The following is a 23,829-nucleotide window of genomic DNA, read 5'->3' on the forward strand; positions in this document are numbered from 1 at the left end:
ACTGAAAATGTAAGCTCTGGCCAGTAGTTAACAGGAAGACATCAGCAGCACCACAGCACTGCCAGGGGCAACTAATTCAGGTGTGGGGGGAGCAAGTGATAAGGGATAGTTTTGATCTCTCAGTTGGTGACACTGTGTCTGTTGGTCCTTTATCACTACCGACCAGTGAAAATTGTTCTAAATTGAGATTTCTGCTGATTGTACAACTAAGTGAAAACACTGTAAGACATGGCGTGTTTATTTTGGACATAGATGGAGGGAGCATAAGGGTGCAATGACTGAGAAGCAGAATAGCAAACTATGATGCATTTATGTGATGGAATATGATGCGGCTACAAAAAGGAAGGAGGTCGAGAGGCACACAATGAACTGAACAAATCTTGGAGATAATGTGTAGTGCAAAATAAGCCAGAAGCAAAAGAACAAATATGCTAAGATCTCACTCAGAAAATACTCACAAGAAAGCTGGAGCCTAAGTTGTAGCCTGAAGTTGTGAGTGTATTTCTAGGTTCTGAGACTCTGAGCTGTGCATGGATCAGCTGGTATTCCCCTGGAACTGTGAGTAACTCTGTGACACCCAAGACCCAGAAATGGAGAGCTGCAGCCCTGAAGGTTAGCATCGCTGTATAATAACAGTCAAAGCAACCAAAAGAGATCAGGCTTCAAGGAGAGTTTAAACCAAGCCAATCTGGATGGGTCTCATGTAAGTGAGAGATGGTAGTGATGAGCTCTCGACCCTAAGCTACTGCGTGAGGCCACAGGCAGAGAAGTTTCTGTCTAGAACCTGGATTTTCTGTAACACAAAATATGAATCAACCTATGTGGATTCATTTAAACTACCCTAACTCTTGGGGTCCAGAACAGGAATGCGGCCTTATGGTTCTGTATAGCTTAATATAATACAAGGAGACATCTCAGACTATGGTGGGCTGATAATTAAAAAGTATTAGTAGAGTCCCTTGAGAGTCCAAAGCTGGGGGAAGTAATACATACACACATACATGGAACCGTTGAACTCTCCAGAGATCTGGAAACTCCGGGACTCCCAAGAAAACAGGCCAAGCCCTAGACTTTTTTCTGTGGGGGGAGAAGCTGAGAATACCAAAATGAGGCCTAAGGAAACCTCTTTTGTTGCTCAGATATGGCCTCTCTCTCTCTAAACTCAACTCTGAAAGGGAAATCATGGTCCTCCTCTCTGTGAGAACAAGCCATTCCAGGGTGAAAATCCTCCTGAAAACATGGGGTGTGACTCTCAGGGATGAGTCTGGCCCTGGCACAGCAATGACTTCTGGACCAAAAGGGGGAAAAGAAATGTAACAAAATAAGGCATGAGTAGCCAAGAGAGCTCAAATGAGTCGAGGCTGCTCTGGAGGCTGCTGTTATGCAGCTTCAGGTAGACAACGCTGAAGGCCACAGTTTGCTAAAACCCAACCAGCAGCACTCCTGTTGACTCCTGAGAACACCTGGGGCTCGAACTGAGACTAGAAAGGTTTCATGCACCGGTTTGCCTTTCTGGAACATATAATTCCCAGAGGGTTCCTAGGTCAGATAAATCCTGAAAACCAGAGGGCCCAGCCTCTCCAGGATTATCAATTAATTTCATCCCCTATCCATTAGTGTGGACATCCCTTCTCAACATGAAAAAGTCAGAACGGGCATTGCCCAAAGATCCCCATAGGTTGGGAGAAGGATCAAAGGAGAAAGAGGAGGTATAACAGAGAAAACAGGAATGAACAAACAAGTGTGGCTGCTGAGTCACTGTACTGATATTTCACCCAGTCTCCAGTGTTCTGGAGCACCTAGAAGGAAAAATCTGAGATGGTGGAAGGGTCGTCTATGACAAACTCTGGGATCTGCTCTGTAACTACTTATTGAAGCATGCGTTGAAAATCATTGTTTTTTTTTTTCCTTTGCTTTGTGAATGTTTACAATACAAAATGTTTAAAAATAGTAAAAATACAAAAAAAAAGTGTTATCAACTAAGGCAAGTGCTGACGGCGGTGAGGTGGGCGCATGGTAACCCTGTATTTCATGCACGGCTGCTCTGCAAACCCACAACTTCTCTAATGAAGAAAAAAATATGATGATATACCAGTTGTTTTGGACTCAGAACGTATTTATTTGTGACAAGAACTGCATAAAGGTGGAGGACAGAGGCATATGGGAACATAGTTTGTGTAAGCAATTGAATATAAGCTGGTGTCAAAGCAAATGAGACACAGATTTAGGATGCCAGGTTTAAGTATAGTGGAAACCACAGAAGAAAACAGAGACTATGAAAACTCACAGACGAGGCAAATATATATTTATGTAAGAAACAAACATAAGGAGAATGAAGTAACTATTTTAATATGTGATGAAATAGATTTCTAGATAGCATATGACCAGAGATTTAAAAAAATGATAACTTTCCCATAACGATAAAAAGATAATTTTGTCAGGAAAACACCACAATCATAAATGTGTATGTACCTAACAATTTCAAATTACATGAACCAAAACCTGGCAGAAGTAAAGGGGAGTATAGGCAATTCCACAATCACAGATTTTCAATACCACACCAATTAGTAAAACTAAAAACCATGTGGGCTGAACTTGACCTAGCTGGTATTCACGGAGCCTGACGGCCAAAAACTGAAGACACATATTCTCTTCTCTTTATGTGGCTCGTCCACCAACAGAGACCACAGGCTGAGCCATAAAACAAGCCTCGGTAAATTCAAAAGGGATGCAAACATATGGAATATGTTCTCGGATCACAACCAGAAACCAATCATATAAGATATTTAGAAAACAAAGAAACAAAATCTCTGGAAATCAACTTCTAAACAATTCATGGGGTCAATGGAGAAATCACAGGAAAATCTTTCAAACTGAATGACAATGAAGACACCACATATCAAGATCTATGGAAGGCGGCTAAAGCAGGGCTTGGAGGAAAACGGTTGGTCTTAAATGTTTACACTGGAAAAGCTCTAAAATCGATTAATTAAAATTGGACGTTAAAAAGAAGTACACAGAGTGCCTGCATGGTTCGGTGGTAGAATGCTCGCCTACCATGCAGGAGACCTGGGATCAATTCCTGGACCATGTACCCCAAAAAAGAAAGAAAGAAAAAGAACTACACGAAGGCGAACAAGACTGAAAGGCGTTGTACAGACCCCTGTGTCCCACTGATGACTACAAAGTTCATCCATGAACTACTTCAAAGGTACGATTCACGTACAAAGAGCGTTTAAGAACGGGGTACGGGGGAAACTGTCATTGCACGCTATGGGTTGTATTTAACAGGAAACCGTCAGCACTACCACAGCAACAGCAGGGATAAATAATGGGGGAGGGACAAGAGTTAAGGGGAGGTTTAGATTTCCTATTAGGTGAGGGTGTGTTTATTGGTTATTTCTCTTTTGGGAACAATGAAATTATCTAAAATTGAGAGTGCGGACTCTGGGACCTCTACATGAAGCCCGACGAATGTAGGTGGCTGAAGGAGGAACTGACGGAGTAGCAGATTGGCGAACGGTGATGGATATATACGATCGAACACTGCGCTGCTACAAAAAGAACGACGTTGTGAGTCATGCAACGATGTGAATGAACATGTGGGACATTTGGTGAGACAAAATAAGCCAGAAACAAAACAGCCTTTATTGCATGGTCTCCTCTAGAAAATACTTATAAGGAAACAGGGGCCTAGACCATAAGTTCTTATAGCAGACACATGTAGTCCAGAGTGGGAATTATCAGTTCTGAACTTTGAGAGGCTGTTTTATATTTCTATAACCTGGTATTTAGAGATAAGAATGAAGCCGATCAGGTCAGGATTAACTAATCCAGACCACAAGGATAAGGAAGATATTGTCTCTATTTTATAACCTCATCTACTCTTTGAGACCAAAGGAAGAAAGGTTTATTTTGTCTGGAAACATTTTCTGTAGCACATAATCTAACTCAACCTGTCTGGATAGCTCATTTGAACAAATGAAACACAGGGAGCCCAGAATAAGAATGAGGGTCTTTAATCCTGTATAGCTTAATGTAATGCCTGGTTACATTCTAAAATATATCAAGCAGATAATCAGAAAGTATTGGCAAAGCCCCTTGAGGAATGGGAGAGAAAATATGGAACTATTAAACTTTACCACCAGCGAACCCTTGATATTGTGTCAAACATTAGGGACACCCAAATCAATAGGCCATGCCCTGATCTTCAGGTTTATCCTCGTGAAGCTCTGAAGCTTAGCCTACCTATAGGCATGCCAAGAGTTACTTCTGGATGACCTCTTTTGTTGCTCATATGTGGCCTCACTCTCTCTAAACCCAACTCTGCATGTGAAATCATCGCCCCCCACCCCCCACGTGGGACATGACATCCAGGGGTGAAAGTCTCCCTGGTGGGATGGGAGAGGACTCCCAGGGATGAGTCTGGCCCTGGCACCATGGGATCAACAATGCCATCCTGACCAAAAGGGGGAAAAAATGTAACAAATAAGGTATCAGCGGCTGAGAGAGTTCAAATAGAGTCGAGAGGCTACTTTGGAGGTCACTTTTACACAAGCTTCATTTAGATATTGTACCTATCATAACTTGCCAAACCCCAACCAAAACCATTTCAGCCAATCCTAAAGAAAACCTAGGGCAATATATATGATTCTACAAAGGTTCTATGCACTAAGGTAACTTTCCAGAATCCTACAACCTCCAGATGGGTCCCTGGACCAGAGAAGTCCAGAAACCTACAGAGGCCCAGGCTCTCCAAAGTATCAATTAGCTTCATCTTCCTACCCCATATTACTGACAGCCCCTTTCAACATGAAAAACTTAGAATGGCATAGCCCAAATCCCCCTAAAGAGTGGGAGAAAGACCAAAGGGGATAGTGGAGTTATAGGGAAGGTCAGGTTTAACAAACGAGTATGACTGCTGAATCATTAAATTGTTATTTCTTTTAGTCTCTAGTAGCTTAGAGCAGGTAGAAGTAAAAATCTAAAATTGTGGAATTGTAACACATACCAAACTCTGAAATCTGTTCTACAAGTAATGGTTGTGATATACTTTGAAATTTATTGCTTTTTTTTTGTATATATGTTATTTTTCACAAAAAAGAAAAAAAAACCTAATGAAGTTGAACTCCAATACAAAGGAATAGATAGGAGGGAAGGTGGTTCTCTAGTGGGTCTAGAAGTAATATTACCATATTGAAGATGACTAAGATTGAGAGGAGTAGTATACACCTACATGTCCCACTGACTCACACTAGAAATAGGAAGGAGTTCTCACAAGAACTCCTTCAAAGGTATGATTCCTGTATAAAGAGTGTTTAAGTCCAGGGTACAGGGGGAAACTGCTATTGCATGCTATGAGCTGTGTTCAAAAGGAAACCATCAGCACGACCACAGCAACAGCAGAGGTAAATAATGGGGGGAGGGACAAGGGTTAAGTGGAGGTTTAGATTTCCTATTTGGTGAGGGTGTGTTTACTGGTTTTCTGTCTCTTGGGAACAACGAAATTATCTAAAATTGAGGATGTTGATGGACTTTAGACTCTGGGTCCGCTACATGATGCCTGATGAATGCACGTGGCTGAAGGATGCACTGATGGAGAAGTAGATTAGCGAACGATGGTGTATACTTATGAACGAAGGTTGTGCTGCTACAAAAAGGAACAATGTCGTGAGGCATGTACGATGTGAATGAACATGTAGGACATTTGATGAGACAAAATAAGCCAGAAATAAAAAATCAACAATGGTATGGTCACCTTTACAAAATGCTTATAAGAAAACAGGGGTCTAGACTGCAAGCTGTTAGAGCAGACACATTAAGTCTGGACTGCTCATTATAATTTCAGCATTTTGAGAGGCTGTTTTATATATATAACCTGATATTTAGAGATAAGAACAAAGCCAGACAGGTTGGGGTTAAAGTAATTCAGAACACAGGGGTAAGAAAGACAGGGTCTGTATTTTAGAATCCCACAGACTCCTTGAGACCAATGGCAGAAAGGTTTATTTGGTCTGGAACTGAAATTTTCTGTAGTGCATAATCTAATTCAATCTATCTGTACAGCTCATTTGAACAACTGAAACACAGAGAGCACAGAATAAGAAAGAGGTCCTTTAATCCTGCATAGATTATTGTAATACCTAGAAACATCCTAGAGTATATTAAGCAGATAAATCAAAAAGTATTTGAAAGTGCCCTGAGGGAAGGGAGAAGAATACGAAACAATTAAACTTTACCATCAGGGAATTCCCTGATACTGTTTCAATCACTTGGCCATGCCCTTGATCCTGAGGCTTACTCTCGTGAAGCTTATATAGGTAGCAGAGAAGCTTAGCCTACCTATAGGCATGCCTAAGAGTTCCTTCTGGAGGACCTCTGTTGCTGCTCAGATGTGGCCTCAGTCTCTCTAAGCCCAACACCGCAAGTGAAATCAGTGCCCTCCCCCTACATGGGACATGACATTCAGGGGTGAAAGTCTCCCTGGCAGCGTAGGAAAGGACTCCCAGGATGAATCCAAACCTGGCACCATGGGATCAACAATTCCATCCTGACCAAAGGGGGGAAAAGAAGTGTAATTAATAAAGTATCAGTGGCAGAGACAGTTCAAATAGAGTGGAGAGGCTACTCTGGAAGATGCTCTTTCACAAGCTTCAGGTAGACCTTGCTACCTATCATAACCTGTCAACCCCCAACCAGGACCATTCCAGCCAATCCTAAAGAACACCTGGGGCAATATATAAGATTCCACAAGGGATCCAGGCACTAGAGTAACTTTCCAGAAACCTACAACCTCCAGATGAGCCCCTGTCCAGATAAGTCTGAAACCTAGTCCAGCCTCTCTAGAACATCATATAGTTCCATCTTCCTACCCCATATTAGTGACAGACCCTTCCAATACCAAAAATTTAGAATTTTTTCTAAACAACCCTAAAGAGAGGTATGGAAAGATCAAAGGTGATGGTGGAATTATACATAGAAGACAGGATTTAACAAATGAATATGAATGCTGAGTCATTAAACTGGTATGTCTTTTAGTCTCCAGTATTTTAGAACAGCTAGAAGTAAAATCCTAAAATTGTGAAATTGACACCCTTGTCTAAGTCTGAAATATGTTCTACAACTAATTGTGGTACTGTGCTTGGAAATTTAAAGCTTTTTTGTATATATGTTATTATTCACAAAAAAGAAGGAAAAAAAGTCAATTGTGATGATAAAATATTTAAGCCCCCTACCCTCCTATATTCTGGAGCAGCTATAAGGAAAATATGAGTGGACTGTATGGTAGCCCATGACAAACTCTGGGATCTGTCCTATAACCACTTAAGAGTGCTCTGAAAATTATTGCTTTTTTATTTCTTTACTTTGTATATACATTATACTACACAATAAAAAACGTTAAAAAAAAAAACACCAAAAAAAGATCAGCATGTAAATTCATCTATGGCTGATTACATCTGTGGTCAGCTAAAGGGAGTGCCTCCTGCAATGAGTGACATTTAATTAAATCAGCTGGAGGCTTAAAAGGTAGAGTCAGAAGAGACAGAAGCAGCTTGGCCCAGCTCAGCACTCAGTGTCTGCACAGACCCAGATATTTGGAGATGCAGGAGGGAAAGCTGTTTGAACCTCGAAGCGGGGAGAGAAACCAGCAGCCGTGTCCGTGGGCCTTCCCATGTGACAGAGAAACTCAGATGAAAGCCAGCTGCCTTTCCTTGGAGGAACTATACAGTTATAACTAAATAAATCCCCTTCACAAAAGCCAAAAACAAAAGAAAAAAAAGTCAATTGTGTTGATAAAGAAATACATATTCCTTCCAGCCTTCAATGTTCTGGAGCAGCTAGAAGGAAGAATCTGAGAGGATGGTAGGGTAGCCCATGACAAACTCTGGGATCTGTCCTGTAGCCACTTGTTGAAGAGTGCTTTGAAAACTACTGCTTTTTTCTCTCTTTGCTTTGTATGTATGTTATTTTACATAACAAAAAAAAGTTAAAAGGAAAAAAAAGAAGTACAGAGCAAAGTAAACCCAACATAAGCAGGAAGAAAATAATACAAAGAATGGAAATTGTTGAGATTGAAAACCAACAAATAGAGAAAATTAACAAGGCTAGAAGCTGGTTCTTTGAAAAGATCAATGAAACTGAGGCTCCTACCTACACTGGCCAAGAAACAAAGAGCAGGGATCTAGTGGGTTTACAATGCACACAGGACAGCTGTACAACACAAGAGGTGCTAGCGGGGGAGGGCAGACGGACTAACATAGCTGCAAGGGTTCCACGGTTCACACGAGGTGATGAGACACGGTAGCTGCATCAGGGTGAGGGGTGGGCACTGCAGGGGAGGGAACACGGAACCAGTTCACACGAGATCCCTGCCCTCAAGGAACTCTGGGCCTCGACCTGAAAGCCAACAGGTTCAGGGAAAAGACAGACCACCAAGAACCGCACAGAGGGAGGGAGCAGGTCACCCACCTCCCCGAAAGTGGGCCCTGAGATCAGAGCCAGGCCTGGAAGAGGCAGGCAGGGCAGGAACCACCCTCCTTTGCCTGTGAAGAGTCTCTACGGCATCACAAAAAGCCAGTTTTGGTCTGAAGTCCTATTGGACCCAGGTTGGCCAGGTCGGCTGTGCCCCACGTCCTGTAAAACGCATGGTGCGGTCCTCGCCATGGAGGGGGGCACAGGTGCTACCCATACCATGACCCCCAGACACACCCAAGGCCTGCCCTGGCCTGTGGACGCCACCTTATTCAGAAACTGAGACACGGAGACACAGACAGGGGAGGCCAGGTGATGATGGAGGCAGAGACCGAGGCAGCCTTGGCCAAGGCCTGCCATCCCAGAAGCTGGAACAGGCCAGGAAGCAGCTGCCCCTGGAGCCCTTGGAGGGAGCACACCCTGCCTGCACCTTGGCTCTGGACTTCTGGACTCCTCTACTCAGAGTGGGGTGCCTCCTGGAGTACCCCAGGAAGCTGACACACATAAAACACTACTGTCTGCCCGCAGAGGGACTATCCACGCTGGCTGGAGTGGGCTGGGAGGAACTGGGCCTCTGCTGCCCGGTCCAGCAGAGACTTGGACCAGGACGTCTTCACCAGTGCAGGGATCTGGGAAGGTGGCAGGGTGGTGGCACGGGGGTGGATTCCTGAGTGTGTATATGGGGTCTGGTTTTGCTGTCGTTGGGAGATGGAGCAACAGTGGGTACCAAAGGTGAGCGACTGGGGCCTGCACTAAGCAACCATGGGACAGAAAGGAGAGAGGAGTGAGAGCTGTTCCGGGGACGTTCCTGACGACCGGGGATGGCGGGAAGCTCGGGGGGGCCCTGCCTGCTTCCCCCACACTGAGCAGGCTCCTGCGGAAGGCCAGAGGGGCCGCGGACAGGCAGGGCTTGCATTGTGACCCCACTGCGACCCTCCCCCCCCCCCCCGACCTGCTCACCTTTGAAGACACGGAGGGGAGCTTGGTGAACGGGTCTGAGGTAAACGGGTCATTCTTTGTCTGCTTCTTAAAGAAGTCGTCTGTGGCAGAGCAGCAGAACGGGGCGCTTTCTTTGAAAGGATCTCCTCCAAACGGATCTGGGATGTTTTAGAAAGGGAAGGAAAAAATGCCCCGTGAACAAGCAAACGACACTATGCTCATTTAATAAAAGAGCCCAGATGGGAAAGCCCACACGACATGCAGCGCTGCTGCCGAGAGCAGATTGGCAGGTGCCAGGGGCCCAGGGCAGCGGCGGGGGGCCCGAGGGGACACTGGGGCACGACGAAAACACTGCTGTGCAGGCGTCGCTGACCGCACGCGTGCCCTATCACTTTATCAGGCTCTTGAAAGCGGTGCACTGCCCTGTGTGGAAATCACACCTCTCAGAAACACGGGTGTAAGAAGTAACTAAGAGCAATGCCATCTGGGCCTGTGTGCTGGTCGCCGCTTCTCAGACGCCCCAGGGGGTGGCCAAGGCCCGAGCTGTAGGCCAGGGGATGCTGGTGCACACACGCCACCAGCCTGGGTCCTATGGGGATCCCTGGACCCCCACGAGGCAGCGGGCCTGGCCACAGCCACTCTGGGGGCTGTGCTCGCCACGGGGGCACCAGGCTGTGAGAAGGAGAGAAGTGCAGCACGCTCCTTCAGAACTACAGCCCCCTGCCCCATGGCAGCCCCACAAAGGCGGTTGGCAGGGGCATGTCCACCCTCCTCAACCCAAGCCGGGAAGGGACATGCTCTCAGCAGTGGCCTGGGATGCCTTCACCTGTTGAAGCCGTCTGCTGCTCAGCAAAAGGGTCATTCTGGAACGGGTCACCTAGGCGAGACAGGAGAGACACGCTCAGCTCTGCACAGCCCCTCATGGGCAGCCCCCGCCCCAGTACAGGCAGGCAGGCAGCTGCTCTTGCCCCGGCCCCTGCAGGACCAACGCAGCTGGCACTCCTCCTCCCAGCCCCCTCCCCGCCCTCTGGCCCTCTGGCCCTGACATGTGCTGAGGTCAGCATACGTGGGTCACAGCGAAGAGCTGCTCACAGCCAAGATGCTTCACCCCCAGATCTGGAACCTGAAAGGACAGGGACCCCTGGACGTGGCCACCAAATCCCATCCCTCACCCTGCCTCTGCAGCTTTCTCAGAAAGGGAAAACAACTGCCCTGCAAATGCCACTTTGCTGTGAAAAAACGGGAAAAGGTTAGGACATCTTTCTAGGACTGTGCTTGGGTATTGTCCTCAGCCCACATGTGACTCCTGAGCAGCTGACGAGGCACCAGTGGCTCAGCAGAGGCCGGCACGATCCTGACTGTGGTTATGAGAGCAGCCCTGGGCGGGGTCGAGGCAGACTAAATCAGGGATGGCAGGGAACTGAAGGGCAGACCTGGGGGGCCCCGGCCGCCCCGACCTGGAGCCTGGCGCTGCCCACTGCCCACTGCTCTGGGCTCTGCAGCTAACAGACCAGGCGAGGAGCTCCTGGCTCGTCTGGTTCTGAGGACACTCTCCTCCTCCACGTCACGCCGCAGTGCTTCTCGACTCCCCCGAGCATGGAACAACTCCCAGCGGCGCCTGCCAGCAGCCCCTGGACGGGGGCGTGGGATGGGAGGTACCTTTGAAGGGGTCGGCTCCTTTGAACGGGTCGGACTTGAAAGGGTCTTCCGCCTGGAAGGGGTCCAGATGCAGGTCCTGGGCGCTGCTGCTAAACAACAAGGCTTTGCTTTTGAAAGGGTCGTCCTGCAATGTTGTGGAGAAACAGGACAGGGCCCTGATTACTTCAGATGGAAGACAAGTCGGAACCCAGAATTCCATCTCGGATTCGCATTTCCCCTTTAAGGAGCATGATCCTGAAACGAAAGCTTTTCTGAAAAATATCTGCATTGTAAAGTAAAGATTCAATTAAATAATGATGACCAGTACTGGCTCATCACCGTGACAGGAAGCAAACAAGAGAGGGAAATGAAAATGGGTAAACGGGAACTTGCTACCTACCATCACAATTTTTATGTCTAAGACTATCCTAAAATAAAATAAAATTAAAAAAAAAATCACTGAATAAAAAAAAAAAGTTGTTTCTTGGGACTGTCCTAAAGGAAATGCAAAGGGCCACTTGAAAATGGCAGCATGGCCTTCACTCCACCCGGGCACCCACCCCTCGCGGCCCCCGCGGTCTTGGGGAGCAGGCACCTTGTGGGCATTTCACAAAAGGCAGTTTCCCCACCATGGACCGAGCTGGCTGTTGACACAAGATGAGGAAACGGGCGCTCATGCAGTTAGAATTACTGAAGCATAGACAGCACTTTGCATTTTTAAGAAAAAGTGCTTATTTCTAGAAACAAGCATACTTCAACCAGCAGAAAAAAATGTTTACTTTTTAAGAGCGCACTGTGCGGTGGGAAATGGCCGGAAGGGGCTGGTCTGTGAGCGTCGGAGGGAGCACTGCCGAGGGCTGAGAGAACAGGGGGGCGTGCCAGCTGATAAAGTCACCTCCTCAATGAAGGTGTGACCTTTTCACTGTGACAGGGAAAAGCGCAACCCCAGGGAATCTGCAGAGTGGCACACCCTGGAGGAAGCCCACCCGTCCGCCATTCCCACCAACCAAAATCAAACCACTGAAATGCTGGGGGCTTCCGGGAAGACACCAGCGATGGCTACGGGGAACATCAAAGGTGCTACAGGGTCTGTGGCCAAGGCTTCCGGGCCCTGTGCACTGGCCTAGCACACCGAGGTTTCCGAGGAAGCCGGGGGCCGTGGCTCTCGCCTCCCTCAGCCCTGGCAGCAAGAACAAGCCCAGGCTCTCAGACGAGGACAGGATGGTCCTTACCTGGGAAAGATCCCCTGGAGCTGCCAACATGGGGCTTCCCAAGGTGGGGAAACCGAGTCAGATTATTGGGTACATGGGTACAGATGTGCGAGAGGGTAGAATCTGTGCATGGCTGTGCACTCACGTGCAGTGGTGGCCGGGGGGAAGGTCAACTCTCCACACCACATCGGGCTGGGACGGGAGCAAGGGTTCCAGGAACAACTGCTGCCCACCCCCATATCGATACTCCCACCAGCGTGGAGCTCAAGGGGCAGGTGAGGGGCGAGGCGGGCCCAGCCAGCCCTGAGTTAGGACAGAAGGCCCTCGCTACTCAGCGGGCCCTGGCTCACAACGGCTGTGCTGGGGCTACGTCTGCGTCGGCGCGCAGATCCCAGTGGCAGCACAGAGAAGGCGGCTCCGAGACTTCAGTTGGAGTCTGGGGCTGGGAGCAAAGGCCCCTGGATTGAGTCAGCCCTGTGATCCATTTCTCAGAGGAGTCGGCAGCCCCTGGCTCCGATCCCTCACAGGGTATCCTGGTCAGGTTCATGTGTCAACCTGGCCAGGTGGTGGTACCTGTTTGTCTGGTTGGGCAAGTACTGGCCTGTCTGTTGCGATGAGGACATTTCATAGAATTAGATCATGATCACGTCAGCTGCATCCACAGCTGATTCCATTTGTAATCAGCCAAGGAGCGTGTCTTCTGCAATGAGTGATGCTTAATCTAATCACTGGGAGCCTTTTAAGGAGGATTCAGAAGAGACAGGCTCTCTTCCCACTTCTGCAGGCGAGCCTCTCCTGTGGAGTTCGTCCAGGCCCTCCATTGGAATCGTTGGCTTCACGGTCTGCCCAGCAGATTTGGGACTCTGTTCCCACGGTTACGTGAGACACTTTCATAAGTTTTATATCTACAGATATTTCCTGCCGATTTTGTCTCTCTAGAGAACCCTAACTAATACACAGGGGAAGCCCACAGAGACCCTAGCAGGGTCCATGTGCTCTCATCCTCCCACCTCGTGCCAACGTCATGACCCAGACTGCCGAGGCCTGTGCCAAGTGCACAGGGATGCAGGACCCACCGCGAGGACATCCCAGGAGCTCCTGCTTCCTCCCCACTGCTTGCTGGGGGCCAGGCGGGGGTGGGCTGGGGAGTCTGTGCACAGAGGAAAATGAGCCCTCCGCTGGGGCTTTTGTCAATTCCCATGGTGAAAACACTCCCACCGTGGCTGATTCTTAGCTACCTGGGGTTTGCAACCAGCTGGCCTGATTCCTATTTAACAATCGGCTCTGAAGAGCCGCTAAGAGCCGGCTCCAGCAGGGCACTGGGGCGAGGCACAAGGCAGGAGGACCGAGTCTCTCACGCTGGTCCCAGCGAGACGCTAGTCATGTGGCGTCCGGCCTCTAAGAGACAGGATGGCTGGGGTGTCCACCAAGGGCAGTAGGCCAGATTCCCAGGGCCAGATGAGAGACACGACGTGCATGCAACTTCAGGCGCCCTCTCCACCTCCCGGACAGAGATATATCGTGTGGGTGTGTAACTTTAGGAGAGTATACTTTCCGAACCGCCAGCTTAGGAAGTAGAAGCATCTCTGGTTACACTATTCTCAGAGCACGAACCACCAACCCCAAGCTCCCCAGAGGAGGAGTGCAAGACTCTGGGGGAGTCTTAAAACACTCAGGAGGAAGCAAAAATTCTTCTTCAAAGTGTTTATGAAGAAATGGAAACAAACCAAGAATATGCTTTAAAAACTGTATTTGTACAATAAGATAAATACTGTTTTTTTTTCAGACACTGGTACCAAGCTTCTACACAATCTCTCTGATGCCAACACCCCAAGGTGAATTTTCCGATCATGTAAACTTTGTCCCGTTTAAAAAATGAATAGTAAGAAAAGTAAAAACCAGTGGAAAATCACTGGCCACTGGCAAATGGCCACCTCCCTGCCAACTTTCACCCAAGGAAACCAGTTCTAAAAGCCCGCAGAAAGGGGCGCTGGGGAGTGCTCCATGGACTACGGCTGGACAGGGTCCAGCAGGTGAAGCCCAATGCCGGGCAGTCCTGAGACAAGGACAGGCAGCGAGGCCACCCACTCCGAGTCCAGGCAGAGAAGCGCGGCCCACCGGCCCGCGTGATCCACGGCAAAGCAAAGAAGGAACGCGTACGGCTAAGAGGGAGCGCGCTGGGCAATAAAGCGGACAGTGGGCTCAGGAGCAGAGACGGAATACACCCGTGCCAACTCCAGGAGGAAAGGGACCACCTGCAGACGGCGGGGTAAGGAGCAGTCCAGGGGTGGCCAGAGGCGAGAAACGGCGGCAAGGAACGCGACAGCCTCCCCTAAGCCAGCCAGGGAAGGCCCGGCTCCGGAGAGGTAAGCACGCCAGGAAGTGACCGCGAGCAGCGGGGAAGGCCTGTGGGCTGCAGGAGGGAAGGCACCCAGGCAGTGCGGCGGTGAGGAAGGGGCTTGCAATGGAGCGCGGAAAGGAGTGAGCAGCAAGGTGAGCAGTTAGAGGCTGCGGGGACTCAGCGCCGAGGCGGCCTCACTGGCCAGACTAACGGGAAACTGCCCACCCCTGGCTCAGGGCTGCCAGGGCAGAGGCCGGCGCCAAGGACGGAGGTTACGGTCTGAGGAAAGGGAAAGGTCAGCAGCTCGAGTCCAGAGAGATCCAGCAGGCAAGCCTCCTGCCAGCCTGACTCAGTGCCCCAGGCAGGGAGGCTGGAGACAAAGTGCCGAGGTGTAAAGCGGAACCCAAATTTCAGAGGCCAATTTGTTGTTGGAACAGCAAGGCCGCATGGAGGCTGCTGCCATTTTCCAGGATCTTTACTGATAGCCTTAGTTTTCGAGGTGCCCCTTAGGGAAATGCAGACAAACATGAAGACACACCCAACTGCCCCTCACATCGGGAGTCTGCAATGTGTGGGGACACTGACCCATTTTGGCTGTCTCTGGTGGTTCTTGGGAGCTGGGAGGTGGGCCCCGCATCTCTGCCACTCCCCCAGAAAAGAAGGCTTTGAAAAGGACCGGCAGCTGCCAGGGGCCCGTCCTGCACGCCAGGACTGCGCGCAGTGAGCAAGGAAAGGCGGCCGCTGGGGACAAGCCCGGGGGCTGCCAACCCCATGGGGGTCTCACTGCACTAGGGAGGAGGGCCACGCGCCCACCCAGCCTTTACCGTGGCTCCAAAGCTGCCCCTTTCTGTCAGGGCAACGCCCTCACTCGTGTCGGCCAGGCTGGTGGCGCTGGAGCCGTGGGGCCCGTTGAGGACCTCGTCGAACTGCGCCAGGCCCCGGCGGGCCTCCTGCTGGTCCTCATGCAGCTGGGACAGCTTGCTTCTCGCCTACAGGACAAGAGGCACAAGCATCAGGTGCGGGGCAGCGAAGGCCAAGCTACAGCCACTCCCCAGGCCACCCGGCACCACCAGCCCCCTCTTGGGGGCGGTCAAACGACGCTTGTAGATTTTGCACCACACCCAGTCTGTTGAAAATGGCAGTCAACTGTCGCTTTCTGTGATGGGTTTATCATCCCTCCTGCTCCTTTCTGTGCCAGGGAGGAGAATGCATGAAGCCCGATGGACCCAAGCATGTGTCTTGGCTGTCTGTGCCTTCTGTGTAGTTTTAAGCAGGTGACCTAACCTCTCTGTTCCTTGTCTCCAAAGTGGAATATCAGAAGAGATGGGCACACACCCATCTCAGCACCCAGCAGAGTGGGTGTCAGTGGCCGACCTTGTTCCAGCCTGGGCTCCTCTCTAGACTCTGTGTGCTCTTGGCCAGAGGGAGGGGATGTGAAGCAACCCCACAGACCCTGATTAACGTAAAGCACAATGCAGGGAAGGAAACTGCCCTGCTGAGAAGGGGAACCAAGCTAATCAAGCATCGCAGCTGGCTCTCTAGGAAGGACACTCCAGGGCTGGCGAGTGAGCCTGAGATCATACTACAGGGGCAGCAGGCGAGCCCTTTCTCCTGCCAGTGAAGAGTGGCCGTAGGCCTTCACAACGGAAGCCAGCACCAAGTTGGAGGAGGCAGGGTGGGGGGGTGCCTTAAGGAATGGGACATGGGTCTGCAGAGGGGATGCTTGTTACCAGGTGGTACCTCCCCTATGCGCTAGCATTTTGATCACTACCGTGAAGTTAGGTACAAAGAAAGTCGAAAAAATTCTCCAACCTTGCCCCTCTTTCTGTTTCCAAAGCCTAAAGCTTCCTCCAGATACGCTGTTCCCTTCAGGGTATCCCCCACCCCTGCCTGCTTCTCCAAAACAATTTGCATCCATGTAGGTGACTGGAAGGAGGGCAAGGCCAAGTTGTATGATGTGGGTACAAACTAGAGGGTCACTGGTATCTCATCCTGTGCTGGGAGAGCAGCTCCTGGGGAGAGGTTCCACGCGAGTAGGGAGCTGAGCCCAGGGGAGGCAGCGGAGCCACGTGGGCCCTGGCCACCACAGGCCCCCGGCACTGCTCCAGCAGGCCCTGGCCACCACAGGCCCCCGGCACTGCTCCAGCAGGCCCTGGCCTCCTCAGGCCCCCAGGACCTCCGCCTGCCTGCCTACCTGATTGATCTCTTCTTGTGTCGACTTCAGAGACTTGATGATGGTCTCCAGCTGGGCCTTTCCCGCCTGGATGCTCTGCTCCAGCTGGGTTTCCTCTTGCTGTAGTCGGTTCAGCTCAGACTTGGCCCTGTTCAAATCGTCTTCCTGGGACTTCAAGTCTGATTCTTGGGACTGGATCTGTGTTTTCAACGACGAAATCTGAAAGGAAACATAAGAAGGACGGACGGGTGAAAAGGAAGAGCGAGCCAGGTAGGGGACTCCGTTCACGCTCTGGAGACAGACCCAGCCGGGGACGTGGAGATGCGGCATGGAGCCCAGGCACTGGTTTCCTTCCAGGCCTTTACCACCTCAAAAAAAAACACCGAGGAGCAGAGAGTGCCACCCTGATAAAACCGAAGTCACCCTGGAGGTGCGACCTGGGACAGTAGGGGTCCCAGGTGGGATGTCTGTGGGCCACAGGCTCAGTTGGAGGGCAAGGTCTCTAGAGACAAAGGCTGGGGGACAGCGGGCACAAAATGCCCTGGCAGTTTCCAAACATACTGTGAGCAGCTCTCCTAAAGCCCGCAGGGCGCTGCACTGTGACCGTCAAGGCCGTCACAGGCCTGAGGAGGCCCTGGGGGAGCCCCACCCCCACCCCTCAGCACCCCCGGCCCAGGCTCACCAGCTGCGTCTCGTCCTGGCACTTCTGCCGGACATCGCTCAGCATGTCCCGGAGTTTGGCCTTCTGCTGGTCCATCTCCTCCAGGCGGTCTTGTGCGTCTTGTTTCTGAGCTTCCAACTCCTGCAAGCTGCTTGTTTCCCTGTCGAGATCGTTCTGCAGCTCCTACAGGAGAGGCATGTGAGCTGAGATGGGTAAGAGAGAGGCATGGCCGAGATATCGCCATCACGGCCCCGACCTGGGCCCTGGGCCTTCCTGCAGAGCTGCCTTGCTCGCCTGGCCCTGGGCTCGCCCCCACAGGCACATCCACCTTGACCCAGGGGCACCGAGCACCCTGTCCCAGGCCCGGGGCACCTTAGAAGCCTCTCGAACACATCAGGCCCAGGGACACAGGGCTCCATCGACATGAAATGTCCAGGACAGGCAAAGCCAGAAACAGGCAGTGGACTGATGGAGGCCAGGGGCTGGGGAAGCGATCACTAACAGACCCGGGGGTCTCCTCCTCAGCAGATAAGAACGCTTTGGGACTAGACAGAGGTGCTGGCAGCACAACACAGCTGATGTGCTAAGTGCAACTAAATCGCTCACTTTAAAATGGCTGCAACACTGGGTTTTATGTTGCGTGGATTAGACCTGGGCAGGAGAATAAAGCCATGGTCCACGATTATAGGAAAACTTAAAAAACTTCATGTTTAAGCCCCCAGGAGTTCCCTCTTCCGATCAGTGCAGACCCCCTCCTGGCCCCCTTCCCCACTGAAGGGGATTATCTGTTTAGCTCTGGCAAGGGGGAGGGTGTTCTTACCTGGACTTCGTTGGCTTTCTGTCTAATTGCCTCTTCCTTTTCCCTGATGTCTTGTTCCAGTGAATATTTCTCTCTGAACGTTTGAAAACATTTCATTAGCAGATGGAGGAAACGGACACCTAAGTACAAGGGGACCACATTCCCCACTCCGACTTTCCAAGACCCAGTCCCACAATCAACCCACCCTGTGCGAACTCTCCAGGGGCAGCTTCTAGAAATGAGCCCAGACCCCACGCTCATGACCCTGCCTGCGGTGTGTGGGAGGGCCTGGGAGGACGACGGGACCACACCCAGCCCACACACAAGGCCCCAGGGGCAGAGTTTCGCTGCACCTGATGGCTGGAGGGACAGAGCAGGAGGGACTCGCCACGCCATGGGTGGCTTCAGATGGTGCCCATGTGGGGGAGAGCACAGCAGCCTCGGGAGCCCAGCATGGCCAGGCCCTGCCGGCACCCTGACAGGGGCCTCCCCTGGCCCAAGCCAAGAGCCAGGTAGTTTCTGACCCTCAGAGCTGTGAGCTAGAGCCTCAGGTTGTTTCAAGCTGCTATGCTCATGAGCATTTGTCACAGCACAACACACCAAAACGCCCTCCAGATCCCATTCATAGAGTGTGCAGCCAACACCAAGTGTCGTGCACTCAGCAGCACCCTGGGGTGCTGAGAAGCCTGGGAAGCCATGAAAAACCCCTCCTCCAGGAGCTCGCAGCCCATGGCAAGATGGTATCCTCCTGCCTCCCTGAGCCGCTTTGTTGAGGCGCCCTGGGGTCGGTCCATGCTACACACTGCACATTCCATGGGGCTCAGCTCCGTCTCCTCAGCCAGACCCCAGTTCCCCTGGGCAGCTGCCAGCCTTCTCCTCTTGGGCCCGTGGGGCAGCCTGGGGCAGGAACCTCCAGCGTCCAACAATCCCCAACACCTGCCTGGGGACCCCAACATGTCCATGCCATGAGGCCACCTCGGCCCCTGGTCTGGGCAGTGGGATGCTGAGCTTGCTCGCCACATCTTCACTTCCACACCCAGAAGAACCAGCCTCCATGACACAAAGTCCTCTTTAAATGCAGCTGCAATGACCTCCTTATACACAGGAAGAAGGCACGGGGCACACGTGCACCTCAGAGGTGGGAAAGGGGCCTTGGCCCGCCCAGGACTACAGCTGAGGACAGGCCAACCCCCCCCCGGCCTGGACATCAGGCCCATCTGGTACCACAGCTGCTGTCTGGCGCTCCTGGGCATCAGGCCCATCCTGCTGCAGGACAGCAGGGCCTATCCTCACAGGTCCACTCATCCCCTTCAGGTTCCGTGGGCTAGTTTCCAGAAAACTCTACCCCTGGGGTCATGACAGAACTGGGGCTGCCCTTTGAGCTGTACATGAAAGAGGGAATCTGGCCTTGGGCAGGAGACTGAGGCTAAGATTTGCAACCCACTGTACATGAAATCATCCTGTCCAAAGACCTGCCCTGATCTGCAAACTGGGGTACAGAACCAATGCCAGGGAGGCAGGCAAAACACCAGGCATCTAGGAACAGTGGCCAAGGTCCTGGAGGCTGTGTCTGGGAAGCAGGAGAGGCCGGGAAGGCAGGAGGTGTTTGCGTTTTTGGTCCAGCATAGGATCCCCCTCCAGCAGGGGTGAAAAGCCTGAGACCTTGAGACCACTAGCACTGTCTCCCATCCAGAGCCCAGGGCACAGAGAGCCCAAGGGGAATGACACAGCACAGGCCAGGGGTTTTGGGGGCTTGCAGGGGCCTGGGCACAGCCCATCCACATAGCCGGGCGCTCAGATCCAAGTGGTTCAGAGGCCACAAGATGCAGCCACTTTGGCCATGGATATGGCCTGAGACCCCGGAGCCTGGACACAGGGCCACAGCCAGCAGATTCTGGGCCAGAACGGAAGCAACTGAAGAGGGAAATGTTTAGCTCACTAAGCCAATCAAAAAACTCACAAGACGCTATAAAAGAAAGAGGCGCTGGTCCACACTACAACACAGATGAACTACAAAGACAGAGTGCTGCGTGAAGTAAGCCAGACCGAAGGACAAACACTGTAGTTTCTTTATATGAAATACGTAAGACACGCAGATTCATAGAGACAGGAGGTGGAAGAGTGGACCCAGGGAGGGCAGTGGGGACTCCTGCTGGAGGCAGAGGAGCTTCGCTCTGGAGACCGCTGGAGAGCAGGCAGTGGGGACAGTGCCACAATGCCGACACGGCCTCATCGTCAAAGGACGGTCTACTCAAACGCTCACAACGGTTTCTAAGGTTTGTTTATTTTACCACACTTAAAAACAAATACTCAAGACTTAGTGCCACTTGAGGTCTTCTGAATGAACTTAGGATAACCCTGTTCTGTGCATTCATAGGTCTCTCAAGACAGAGATAGGTCTGTGACATCAGGCCACAAGGGCAAAAAGATGTTTCCAACATACCTTTGCAGTTGCGCTATCTCTTGACTGATATCATCAAGTTCTTTCACACCAGTAAACTCTCCTGATACAAGAGAAGTTGAACTATCCTAGAATAAAATGCAAAAATAAAATTATTACCTAACAAAATGACAATACCACAGCACTACCTAGAGGGTCTCAAGGTCCAGGAAGAAAATGACCTTATCCTTAGCTCACAGGACAAAACAGTAAACTGCCAGCCACCAGCCAGGGGAGTACTGAGGGCCAAGTACCCTCCCAGGACCTCTGTCAAGCACCAGCCTGGATGACAACTGAGGGCCCAGTACCCTCCCAGGATGTCTATCAAGCACCAGCCTGGATGAGTACTGAAGGCTCAGCACTTTCCCAGGACCTCTGTCAGGCACAGCCTGGATGAGTACTGAGGGCTCAGCACCCTCCCAGGACCTCTATCAGGCACCAGCCTGGGTGGGTACTGAGGGCCCAGCACCTTCCCAGGACCTCTGTCAGGCACAGCCTTTGGATGACTACTGAGGGCTCAGCACCCCCCAGGACCTCTATCAAGCACCAGCCTGGATGAGTTCTGAAGGCCCAGCACCCTCCCAGGACCTCTGTCAGGCACCAGCCTGGGTGGGTACTGAGGGCCCAGCACCTTCCCAGCACCTCTATCAGGCACCAGCCTGGGTGGGTACTGAAGAAGCCCAGCACCTTCCCAGGACCTCCGTCAGGCACCAGTCTGGATGGTACTGAGGGCCCAGCACCTTCTCAGGACCTCTGTCAGGCACCAGCCTGGGTGGGTACTGAGGGCCCAGCACCTCCCAGGGTCTTGGTCTGGGGCGGCCTGGTGAGCAGTCAGGGCCCAGCACCCTCCCAGGGTCTCAGTTTGGGTCTCGGTCTTGGTCCTGGGGTGTCCCCAGGAGAGGGACTGCAGTGGTGTGTAGGGTTCCGCAGAGCAGCAGTGCCCCCTCGTGGCGGCTGAGGGAAGTGCCTGGGTGGGGCTACTCACCGGGACGGGCGTGCCTCGCTCCGAGGGCGGGACCATGTCCGGCGAGAGGAGCTGGGGGGGGTCTGTGCCTTGAGTGACCTTCTGCTGAATGAAATACATAGCTAACGCGAACTGGTCTTTGCTTAACTTCCCCATTTGCCTCGTATCTGCCAGGGCCCTGGAGAGACGTGGGATGCCAGTTACACAACACAGACAATGGCTCTAGCCGCCACATGGACAGCTCCCTGCACCCAGGCTTTGGACTCAGGGCGACCGCACAGTGGGGAGGGCAGGCTGCAGCTCCTTTTCTGCAGAATGCCATTAAACCACGGTCTTCGGGGACCCCACTCCCACAAGTGGCCCTCCTGACTTAAGGGGCCAGTGGGGCACCCCTGGCCACCCTGTCCTAGCAACCCCTCAGTCTATGGGGAAAGGTCCAGGAGGGGCTGCTGGAAACAGAGGGAAGGGTCTTCGTCCAGGCTGGAGACCCACAGCCCTTGCCCATGCCAAGGACTGCCCCCCAGGGCCTGCCTCCCGTCCCCAAGGCGGTGGCGGCCTCCACAGACAAGTCTCCCCAGGAGAGGGGAGTAGAAGCAGCACAGCCATAGGTCTGCTGGGCCCCGCTTCTGCAGTCCCAGGCTTCCCGAGAACTCAAGCCAGTGGGTCCCATCAGTGGTGGTGGCGGCACTGAGAGCGTGGTGATGGGGGGGCTGTGCTGACACCGGGGAGACTGCACCGTGTGGCTGCCCAGCCTGTCCATTCGGCTTCCTGAGCCTTGGCCAGACAGCACAGTGCAGCGTGCCGGGCAGCAGCACTTGGCGACCCCGGGAGCTCGTGGTGGCCCCCAGCCAGCTTGGCGGTGGAGGCGGCCATTTGGGAAAGGGAAGCGTAACCCAACAGGAGCACAACCTCCATGCCTGGGACAAATGCATTCCTCCGTGAAGTCCGCCATTTCCCACCACACTCTACAGCTGCTGCAAAAGCCACATGACTCGTTCCCAACGCACAACAAAGGAGACCCAGCGTGATCAGTGTGCAGAAAGGTGGACCGTGCGTGCTCGCTGAGTCTGGTGGACAGAGGTTTTTAAGAGGCATTTACACAGCACCTATCCTGTGACCCTCCTGATAGCTCTGGCACAGGGGCTGTGGCAGGGTCTCACTGCCGCCGTTCCTTTCCGGTTTGCTGTCGAGGTGCAGGCCTGCTCCCAGACACCGACCCTCCAGGGCCCAGCCATGTCCCGAGGTGCCCAGCCGCCAAGGCCTCCATGAGGGTTGGGTCCTGGGATGCTATCACTGGCTCTGACCCAAGGCCCCAGCCCCATGGAGAGACTCTGTCCTTGTTTCTGCATTTCCATCACTAGCCCTGCCCCTGGCATGTCACACCCACCTGCCTACTCCATGCAGGTCAACTGAGGTGGCCACTCCACTGTCCCTCTGCCTCCGCAGGGAATGGCTTCAGCTTTTCCTTCACCCCAAGCATGTCCCTGCCTCTGCTCCTGTCTAATTGGTGGCACCTACAGGGAGGGATGGCTGCCGAGCCCCTGGTGCTGAACCATGCATCCGTCTGCCTCAGGTGGCCAGGGGGCCCTCAAGCTAAGGCGCTGCCAGGGACCGTCCCAAACACCAGGAGAGGCCCAGCCTCCCTCCACGGAGCAAAGGCTGTGCTGGTGACTGACTCCTTCAGAAGGGACAGCCAGGAAGGCCAGTGTCTAGGCCACTAAGTGCTCACAGTATGAGCCTTTACCTCTCCTCAGGGGGCTCCTCGCTCCAGAAGGAGATGGAAACTCTGGCCCCCCGAGTTTCTATGGGAAGCCCTCCAAGGTCCTGGGGCTCTAGGAAAACCTAAAGAACGGCTCCCCACCATGCCACCCACCCAGAGGAGGAGGGGATGCTGGCTCACCCCCGGTGCAGACCAGAGCCTGGCAGTGTCGCCCACTGTACGGAGGCCAAGCTCTGACCTCCATGGAGCAGAGCCTCTGAGGGGCAGTGGCCGCAGCCCGGACACCCAGCACAGGGTGCCAGGACCTTCCGGGCCTCTCCACACACTGGTCTCCAAGCTGGCTGGGCCAAGCCTCTGAATCCCCACGCACTGTGGCATAAGTTGGCCTCAGATGCAAAGAGCACAGCTGCCAGTATCAACAGTCCCAGCTACTCGACAGGTCACCAAAGGTCACAGGAGGGACGGGGAGGC

At 52.4% G+C, this 23,829-nt stretch overlaps 1 protein-coding gene across 9 annotated transcripts in view; it reads right to left on the reverse strand.

Moving 5' to 3' along the window:
- EPS15L1 (epidermal growth factor receptor pathway substrate 15 like 1) overlaps positions 1–23,829 on the reverse strand; it is a 92,083-nt gene that overhangs the window by 27,706 nt on the left and 40,548 nt on the right. For all 9 annotated transcript variants that reach the window (XM_077121983.1, XM_077121978.1, XM_077121976.1 and 6 more), the window contains exons 11-19: positions 21,660–21,816; positions 20,678–20,763; positions 18,256–18,328; positions 17,457–17,618; positions 16,796–16,993; positions 15,426–15,590; positions 11,071–11,194; positions 10,238–10,288; positions 9,433–9,569 (exon numbers count right to left, since the gene is read on the reverse strand). In XM_077121983.1, coding sequence (XP_076978098.1) covers positions 9,433–9,569; positions 10,238–10,288; positions 11,071–11,194; positions 15,426–15,590; positions 16,796–16,993; positions 17,457–17,618; positions 18,256–18,328; positions 20,678–20,763; positions 21,660–21,816 — 1,153 coding nt within the window. The remainder of the gene's footprint in view (positions 1–9,432; positions 9,570–10,237; positions 10,289–11,070; positions 11,195–15,425; positions 15,591–16,795; positions 16,994–17,456; positions 17,619–18,255; positions 18,329–20,677; positions 20,764–21,659; positions 21,817–23,829) is intronic.

Source organism: Tamandua tetradactyla, chromosome 11 (assembly GCF_023851605.1).
Source record: "Tamandua tetradactyla isolate mTamTet1 chromosome 11, mTamTet1.pri, whole genome shotgun sequence".
NCBI lineage: Eukaryota > Metazoa > Chordata > Mammalia > Pilosa > Myrmecophagidae > Tamandua > Tamandua tetradactyla.